General features: G+C 36.8%; 1 protein-coding gene across 2 annotated transcripts; it reads left to right on the top strand.

The window, feature by feature from the left end:
• The first annotated feature begins 745 nt into the window (after nucleotides 1–745).
• Nucleotides 746–10,050, top strand: LOC126825316 (toll-like receptor 4). Of its 2 annotated transcripts, none has more exons than XM_050554903.1 (3): nucleotides 746–881; nucleotides 5,661–5,718; nucleotides 7,353–10,050. In XM_050554903.1, exons 2-3 carry the CDS (start codon nucleotides 5,677–5,679, stop codon nucleotides 9,906–9,908), a joined length of 2,598 nt encoding a protein of 865 aa, XP_050410860.1. In that variant the 5' UTR covers nucleotides 746–881; nucleotides 5,661–5,676; the 3' UTR covers nucleotides 9,909–10,050. The 2 variants fall into 2 exon arrangements, with proteins under 2 accessions (XP_050410860.1, XP_050410861.1); XM_050554904.1 differs by having other exon boundaries at nucleotides 5,661–5,779.

Here is a 10,050-nt window from a genome sequence, read left to right as displayed (position 1 = left end):
TAGTCAGACGGTAGCCTAAACGAAAGAAGTCCAACTTATATTAAATGCGTATTTATTAACAATAAATTACAATTATAATATATGAGTACACTGGGGATACTGAGGATGTCACCCACTCGCAAATTACCACAGGCTCGTGATACAAACACGTAAAGGAATAGATTCGGTATCAGTTGTTAATAAAGCCTTTTCTAGTTGAACAACTCGTCCGAAAACCAAACCATAGTAAATCATAGGAACAAAAAGTAAATGTACTCCTTCCGGTATACTGACCTGTCGACTTGTTATATGGCCATAGATCACCAATGATTTCCTCATTGACTTTAATGTTAACTCTCGTCTCTTACACCGGCTCTAACTTTTTTCCAAATTTTCGTTGGGTAGAACTCTTTCTACCACAGATGGAGCAACATGTGGCAAACTCTTGCCCAAAAGCATGTATGAGGTTCATCATGGAAAACTTGAGATACACAAACTGGAAGTAGAGATATAAAAACATGCAATTTTGCACCCTACATTTCAACCTAACCAACCTCTTAACTCTTGTGTCCTTTCGCCTCACAATCATGAATATTCACCTAAACCTGACAGAAAATGTATATTCAAACCCCTTTCTTCAATGCTATACCAAAAAAGTCAACAAAAATCACCATGCAAAAGGAGGAAAAGGGAAAGGGGAAGAAAGACTAAAAATAGTTGTGGCCCTTGTTTCGTGGCTGACGGCGTAGGAATAATTGGTGACCTATGTCCATTTGCCGGTTGATAAACTTCCTAGTCTACTGAGCTATATATCCTTATTGTCATATTGGTTACGGTTTTTCACATACGCAAACTAAAGACAACACCGGATTTATTCAGCAACTGAATGAGGAACATTATAGGTAAGGGTTGGCACCTGTTAAAACAGCTAATTTGTTTGTAAAAATCTTATGAAGTAAAATAGCATATGGAAACGTCGTGCTTATGTATAATAAACCAGTGATTATAGTCTCATCATACTGTCTTAGTTCTGTAGCCAAAATGTGCAGCCAAAATTAGTTATACTAGATATTATATGATATGGTTCATTTTTAACAAGCAGCCAAAGTACTATACCGGTATAAAATGGTGGGATCCCAAATGGCACAATTTACCCCGAGGGTGGGGTAAGTTGTTCCACCATAATATGGTTAAAGTAGAGACACTAATGAACAAGTATTGATATATTTCACAAAAATAGAAATGTTTATTCTCATCACAATGCCATATGATAATATTCACATTCAATCCATGGGTATTCAGAGGTCCAGACTGGGCTATAGATTCAACAGCACTAAATTGTCGTTACCGGAGTATTGAAAATATGGAAAATAAATGCACTTTACAAATGTACTGTATAAAATGGAATTCATTTTAAGAAGCTGTCGACTTCTAACCTGTTTTCAACAAGGGGATCACGGTGCCTAAGTGGGTAAGACACTGGCTCGCTAGCCTTGAGTTCGGGTGTTGGGTGTTCGATCCCTGCATTGGCCGAGGAAGTTCATCCAGATTTTCCGGTGTGATTTCCCCTTGTCAGTGATGCAGGATGGAGGGCCTGACAAAGACAGCTGTCTAGTCGTTCGGATGGGACGAATAACCGAGGTCCCGTGTACACATTGGCGTGTACGTAAAAGATCCATTGGCAGTTGGAATTCGATATAAGAGTAGGTCATAATGCCGCTGCCCGGGTAAAATTTCCTTTCCTTCATAGCACACTGTATGGCGTATGCCCGTCTTCCTTAGCCAAGTTTCGGAGCAGAACAGTAGGACGTTAAACCCCATTTCATTTGTTTTCGAGTTAAAGCTGAACTCCGATTACAAAACTACAAAAAATGGAATGAAAGGAAATGGGGTTTAACGTCCTACTGTTCTGCAAAACTACAGAAATAATCAAATTTAAAAAATTAACATCCTAAATAATCGCCATACTTGTTTTCAAGTTGTAGAACAATTTCGTCTAATTAGTAAAATAATATGTACATGATCAGACATAATAATTGTGTAGCAATAATACTTTCCGTAAACTGTTAGTGAAAAAACGTCAATCAGTCAGGAGGTAATTGGTAGTAGAAATATTGCTAGCCGGATGTGGACAGTGTGGTCAACAAGGCGTGAACTGGATGTGGGCGTGGCCTGCCAGTCATTATCACATATATGATAGAACTGGTTAAATACATTCCAAATATAATTTTAACAGAGAGATCACTGCTACGATAGCTGAGTAATACAGGATTCGCGAATCGGAAGTGACGAACGCCAAAGGAAAACACGGGACATACCTCTATATAACTGGCTGAAGTGCTGACTGATAACAGATACATGGGCGAATTTCTACTCACTAATAATTCCTTCGAAGACCAAAAGTTGTTATATGGGACTGTAAGAGGATAGCTGACAATTCAAAACAGTAATTGAATGTCATTAGATAAGAGAACACGAGAAAAATAGAAATAGTCCGTACATTCCCTTGTTTATATTCATTCTATAGGGGAGAGCGGGGCTAGTTCGCACCATTTGTAATGAAACCAACATATCTCGATAACTTTTGAAGCTACGTTACCGTAGACCAGTGATTTCCAACCAGTGTGCCGCGGCACACAGGTGTGCCGTGAGATATTCCTATGTGTGCCGTTTAGTTTGAGCCATACTATGTGTCTATGACTCGTCTGTGGCTACAGTTGTATGTCGTCTATGATTTGCCATGTTTTTTATTTTGCAAAAAAATCAAATATTTTTCATATATATTAAGTCAGGTCTGTCGCTGTTTTTTCATGTGTTGCAAGGTGTGCCGTTGGCACAAAAAGTTTGAGAACCACTGCCGCAGACCATACTAGATTACAGACCGTGGAGTTGGCCAATTTACTGCATACATTAAATAGTTTTATTGACAGGCGTATCCAAGTAATTTTATCTCAAAGTCACCATGTCCGAATGGGCGAACATCAAGCCTCGGCTGTATGACAGTAAGTGATATGTACCTACGCCTATACAATTGCGATGCAGCACCGGTTTACTTATGCCCCCGTCAGACCGGGGTGGCGTCCTTACTGCGCTGCTGCGACCGTACGGCGACCAGAAAATGCGCAAGGTCGCCGGCAAACGTGAACACAACGAGCGAAAATGTCCCCAAAAACTACAAACTTGAAAGAAAAGTCGTATTCTCATAGTTTTACAGTTCAGATCACAGAACCTTGGCGTTTGCTTTGAACATGCTCAAAATAAACGCGGTGACTCGGCGATCATTGGCGACCATGGTGACTACAGCACGATAGCTAGCGTTTCCACTACGCTTATGGCGATCTTAACGCGCTCTAAAACTATTTTCCATCGCCGTAGCAGCGAAGTAAGGACGCTACCCCGGTCTGACGGGGGTATTATTAGGAAAACTTGCCGCTTTTAGAAAGAAGTTCTCAAAACTGCGTCGTTCGAAGCGTATGTAGACTTTTCAGTTCAAACTGGTCCGTGTCTAAAGGAAATAGGATAAACTTGAAAGAAAAACAGCTTCAGACTTTGAAATCTTTGTATGGTAAAACATTCTTTAAATGCGTCGTCATGGGCAACGGCGTTGGTAATCAGGAACTTGAAAGTAGTTCCAATGGCAGACTTCGTCATACAGCCGAGGCTAGATGTAGGGTACTGGAATCTGCTGAGGTTTGGCCGAGTGGGCGCGAGATATGAATGGGGTCGGACTAACCCCGCTTTCCCCTACCTTATAAAAACATGGTAATGCACGGACTTTTTTTCTGTTTTTCTTTCGTGTTCTCTTATCTACTGGCAGTCAATTCTTTTTATAAATTGTTAGATATCCTCTCACAGTCTCATAAAACAACTGTTAGTCTTCGAAGGAATTATTAGCGAGCAGAAATTCGCCCATGTATCTGTTATCAGTCGGCACTTCAGCCAGTTATATAGAGGTATGTCTCGTGTTTTCCTTTGGCGTTCGTCACTTCCGATTCAGGAATCCTGTATAACTCAGCTATCGTAGCAATGATCCCTGAGTTAAAATTATATTTGGAACGTGTTTAATTAGTTCTATCACATATGTGATAATGACTGGCACCAATATTGTCCTTTAAGGCGGTAAGATATATAAACGCGAACAGTTTTATTGTTGAAAGCATGACATCGTTACAGCAAGTGGACTGCTTATTACCGGAAACATTCACATTTTCATACATATTAACATACGTATAATTTAAAGTTATAATACTACGGGAAGACAATTATTTACATAATAATAAAAATTTGTATAGACATCACATATTTTCCTCTCTTTTGATAAAAACTAAAAACTAAACTAAACCAAACCAACAGGCTATAATTACAACCACAGTGGCTATTTGCCAAATTGTCTCTCATGAAAGTCAATACATTAAATGAACTACTGTCTCTTGCAGGCGACACGTCGACTCTACCATTGCTTGTAATGTTTTCATGTTTAATTAAATGGCCGAATCTTAACGACGCACCTGGAATTTATCATCCCTTTGCTTTCTACCGCGTAGCAAGTGGAATTATGACCGAAATAAGAATGGAGTAGTAACTAAGGATGTTCAAATCATGGTAGATCAAGGGCACATAATTGATTTTTTGTGTCCATGCCACCAGGATTTTTTTTACATCTGAGTTATATTTTGAGATATTTTAATTTTGTAGTTGAATAATGCATCAAGAAAATATTTGGTGAACGTTCTATAGTCATGGTTAGCGCGTGCGCGCTGTATCATAAGGTCTGTCATTGAGTCAACTGGCGTGATTTCGATTCACGGTTGTACGTGACAAGGAGTAGGGTCGCCTGTTTAACCTCGTGGGTTTTCTCCGGGTCCTCCGGTTTCCTTCCACTGCTTAAGACCCATACGCGCAAGCGAATTATTGAAATAAAACTAAACCATACGTTAGTCCCGGAATGACCTAGTTTTGTCGAGTGGACGTTAAACACCATTTCTCTCTATATATATATATAATAATAACCTTTCAAATTTTCAGTATTTTTTCAAAATGTTTTCAGATTATTGAATCTACGTAGTTACCAATTGCAGTGACATTGCCATTTTAGATTCATTTTATGTATTTGAAAACCTTTGGCAACGCTACTTTTATTTTTAAATGTTGTGCCATTTGTCCAGTGACGGAAATGGAAACGGAAATGATACTGTTTGTATCTCATTCAGGATGCGATCAAAATCTTCCTCGGTCCCATAATAATCTAAACTTTTACAAGAAAACGTAATTATTATTTTTATAGAAATCATTTATTTATATCACTGAATTACTTCCAACTATATCCATTATTCAAAATTTTTTTCTATTACAATATCTGAAACTAGTTCTGTGTGCCACTCGAACACGAATATAAATAAAATTGAATAACGGTATCCATAAAATGATAAGATATTGTACAAAATATTTATACTCTATCTGCAAGTTTATCATACCATGCAATTCTAAGTAATAAACAAGAAACCGTGTCATCTATAATAAGTAGTAGATATGTATGTAAATATCATTTCCGTTTTCATTTCCGTCAAAAGTAATTATCTGGTTTCTTCACCCTGACCTAGTTCGCTTACTTACAGTTCATCAATTTATCCTGTTTTCGTCAACATTTAATTCTTAAACTTTTTAAATATATTTTTCTGCAGACGAAGTTCTATCTACATGGTATGGAACCTTTATAATGAAGATGCAAGAAACTTAATTGTGAGTGATCTATTTAAGAGAATAATAACAATGGTTTCAAATTTCAGTTAAAACAGATCAGGTGAGCACAATACTATTTTACATGTGTATCAAAAATATAGACAAACCTATAGGTAGGCTGGTCCATGGCCACAAATATGTGTGCTAATAAAAACTGACACTCCTTGTCAGTATGATGCATCTCTAATGACACATACTCGAATGCACGTAGAAAATTTTCGCCCTTGCGTAACAATCTTCACCCACTTATTGATCTATGAAGCCCTTAAAAATATTTTCTGTATGCATCAGATTTTTAAAAAATACTTTGTTATGAACATGGTCAAATCGTCGGATTAAACTCGGCGATTTTATTTTTCATTTAGTTGATTGTAACGGTTTTCAGGTCAGAGTCACCTCATGTAGTTTCGCCTCTTTTCTATTTTGGAAACTCGCGATCGCTGCACTTTATACCGACACTACAAGACTGTAAAATTTACTTTTATTTAATCGTAAAACCTTTCGTCATAAGACAACAACCGATGTTTTACTGTTCAGCATTTGATGTAGAAATCCTTTCATTTGAGCAATCTGACAATAAATACAAATTATGCCTTTAATGGACATTATTAAAAAAATCCACACAAGCAGTGTGAATCAATGTAGAAAAGGTACCTATTCCCCGGTAAAACCATCAGACGACCTGAATCTCTCACCACCCGACTACAATTTGCTTAAAATATTTCTCTTGGATCTATCATTTATTCGTGTTCCAAACGTTTTTCAACATAAACCGAAAATGCCATAGCCTTAAATATAGTTCAGCCTTTACGTCAGCATGTGTATGAAACGCTAAATCATAACGGTAACAGTAACAGTATTAAAAATAAAATCTTGCATCGCGGTCTAATTCCACCCGTCCCTCAACGAATGTATGCTATTGAATGGTTATTGAATATGCATTTCACGTACGTGTCATCGCTAATTTGGCATATCGGAGATCATATGGGGAAAATATATTATTTAAAGATACATTATGGGAGATTAGAATATAAAGAGTTGGCAGTTCTCGCGATAATATTTATAAATAAGATAACGTAAGGACAATTTGCTGAAAATTTCAGTCAGATTGATCCACTATGAACCGAGAAATAAGCTATCGAAAGTTCCGCATAGCCTCGATCATCATTACTAAAGTCGGTACGACAAAAATCATAGTCTCGATTATCCATTTAATCATTAAATCGTGAAGGAAAGTTATGCAGCAAATCGGATCATAATTCAACAAATATCGCAGGCTAGCGTTGACACGGAGAGTTGATAATGGTCTGGATACGTTAATTAATGTCTAATTAATAGTTTATATAACATTCCAGGCCTAAAGAAAGACCTACAATAGGCAAATTTAGATCTTGCATAATGTATGTTTAAAGACTGTTTATCGGGATATTCGGTTTTCTGCCAGGGGGTTATTCAATGACTATTTAAAATTAACTAACAACTGATCAGTTAAACCATCAAATGTATGATCCCAATTATTATTTTAATATCTATCTGAGATTCCTACCGCTGACGACATACAGGGAGGGGGGGGGGGACTTGACCATTCTATATAGATAAATAATCAAAGACAGTCCTATTTATTCTGATTTAAGGTACATAAACACAGACGAAGAAATATGGTTTATCACATACTTGGAATAATACTTGGTTTATCCATCACCTTACCAACAGTAGGAGCCAACAATAAATGTCTTGAAACAGTGGACGCACAATACGGTGGACTTCACGCCAACTGTTCTCACATTGAAACTTCAAGAGTTCCAGAAGATCTTCCCGACAACACCACAACCCTAGATCTAACCTTTAACAACATTAAAACTCTGTATAATAATGATTTCAAATGTCTGACTCAACTACGTTATCTTGATCTCAGCTTTAATCCTATTGATACTTTACAAGAATTCTCATTTCATGGACTTGATTCATTATTAGTTTTAGAATTCAATGGACACAATTTGAATTATACAGACATCTCTATGCCTTTGGAAGTGTTTTCCCCACTCCAATCCTTGACAAATTTAAGCCTCAGGTCTGATATTTCACGTTTTCCAAACCGTCAATTTATTATACCAGATCGAGTCCTAGGATTCCTAACAAAACTAACACATTTAAATATCGACATGAGTTCCGATTTTCATTCTGGATTTTCTAATCTAACCGAGCTTAAGGAACTCATCGTTGGTGGAACCTGGAAACACGGACAATGGTTAAATTGTGAACTGTCCTTATTAACAAACACATCATTTAAGGCTTTTTCTAATATCCCTGTTCAGCTACTTCAGCTAAATAGCTGCATAATTAAAAGTTTCGAGGAAGACTTTCTTCTGCCATTTCCCAACTTGAAAACATTGTTGCTCAATAATATAACTATGAAGAATGGTAATTTTTCTCGCTTGATTCAAGTTCTTCATGTGTTTGAATATAAGAATATGACAGAGATCAGTATTGCCCGAGTTGTTACATCTCTAAAATATCTCGGATATAATAGAAGATTAGATCTACAATTACTATCCAAGATATGCTTGGAGAAACTTGACTTAAGTCAAAACGTGATCAACATAATAGATTTTGATGTGCTATTTATCAAACCTTATCCACCGTTCACCAAATGTATAAGGCGGATTAATGGTGCAGCTAATCGCATCACAGGAACAATACGTTTGAACCTTGTCCCCCTTCTGTTGGCAGCCATGTCTATGCTGGAAGAGGCAGACTTCTCTGATCAAATGATTTTCTCTTATAACAAATATATTATCCGGGCAACACCAGCTGATGCACATGTTAATTTTCCTGAACCAATACCAATTTTTATCGCCAGCAAATTGAAACGTTTAAACATAGCTGGATTTCCACATGAAATTGGAGAATTGACAGTTGATATTCAATTTATTTTTGCGAATAATTTAGAATATTTGAATATGTCTTATTGTGGACTGTACAATCTGAAACGTAAAATATTTGGACTTGGTAATTTGGAAATTTTCGACATTAGTGGTAATTCTCTAAGCATCATAAATGTGACATTTTTTGACGAGTTTCCGAATCTAAGGACAGTGCATGCAAGTAACGCCCTGTTAGATAACGATTTCATTGCTAAGAATGGTCGTAGATTTTTCAGTCCCTTAAAAAAATTGGAAAATCTCGATCTTTCTAGTAATGGTTTTGTGTATTTACCTAACGGTTTATTTAACTCAATGGTTACATTGAAAGTACTTAATTTAGCCAATAATAACCTTATAACTATACCAGACGTAAACCAGTTGGTTAAGCTGAACGCTTTGTATCTTAACCATAATGCAATAACTACCTTAAAGTATGAAACAAGAGACATGTTGGAGAAAACCACCGAAAACAACAAGAAGTTACAGTTACATCTTTGGGGAAACGTACTCATTTGTACCTGTGAGGCGATTCCATTTTTGTTATGGTTAGAAGAAACCCGTGTTAATTTAGATCGTATCAGTTATTCTTGTATAGAATCATCAGGAATACCCACCTCCACTAAAGCCGTTTATAACCAATGGACATCCTTCAACCGAAAATGTGTTTCGTCCTCTTGGCTGAATATAGCTATTGGGGAATTCGCTATCGTTGCTCTTACTCTCACAGTAGCCTTTGTTTTCACCAAAAACAAAATGAAACTGAAATTACTGCTTTTAAGGATGGTTGGAAAAAATATTTACCCAAAGAAAAGAGATGATTTTGTGTATGAAGCTTTTATAATATACACGGACTCTATCTCCGGTTGGGTTTGTAATGAACTGAGAAATGAACTGGAAACAAATCGTGGAATCAAACTAAACCTTCGTGATAGAGATCACCTACCTGGTGGTTCCCGTGCCGATGACCTGTTAGAAGCTATACGTGACAGTTGGAAGATTGTTTTAATCTTAACTGAAGATTTTTTGAGAAGTGATCTAGCCTATTTTGCCATGTGTAACTGTTTATCATCAATAACACTGACAACACCCCAGAGATTAATCGTTTTAATCGATCATCAGATACATCTAACGGCTAATCTTGATTTTCTGCTTGAAGCTGTCACCGAGGACAACATTCTATATGTTGATCTGCGGCATCCGTTAAGTATTGCTTTCTGGGACAAGATATCCAATGTCATTAAATCAAAGGAAGGTATAAACGTATAGGGTAAAATTCCAAATGAAAAATATTAACATTTTGCGTGCCAATATGAAAATATGTACACTTGGCTTGGCCATGCTATGAAAATATCATAGCCAATTTTGAAATAAAAAATGTTCAAGGTAGTTTCTGGACTGTCTCTAAAAA

This window comes from Patella vulgata, chromosome 6 (assembly GCF_932274485.2).
Source record: "Patella vulgata chromosome 6, xgPatVulg1.2, whole genome shotgun sequence".
Classification (NCBI taxonomy): domain Eukaryota; kingdom Metazoa; phylum Mollusca; class Gastropoda; family Patellidae; genus Patella; species Patella vulgata.
The sequence above is the reverse complement of the archived record's forward strand: the minus strand, read 5'-3'. Positions and strand labels throughout refer to the sequence as shown.

Excerpts from the sequence above, each read along its gene's own strand:
- LOC126825316 (XM_050554903.1), top strand. The coding sequence starts at position 5,677 with ATGGTATGGAACCTTTATAATGAAGATGCAAGAAACTTAATT. Across the intron at positions 5,719-7,352 it reads AAGATGCAAGAAACTTAATT|GTACATAAACACAGACGAAG; the intron begins GTGAGTGATCTA and ends TTCTGATTTAAG.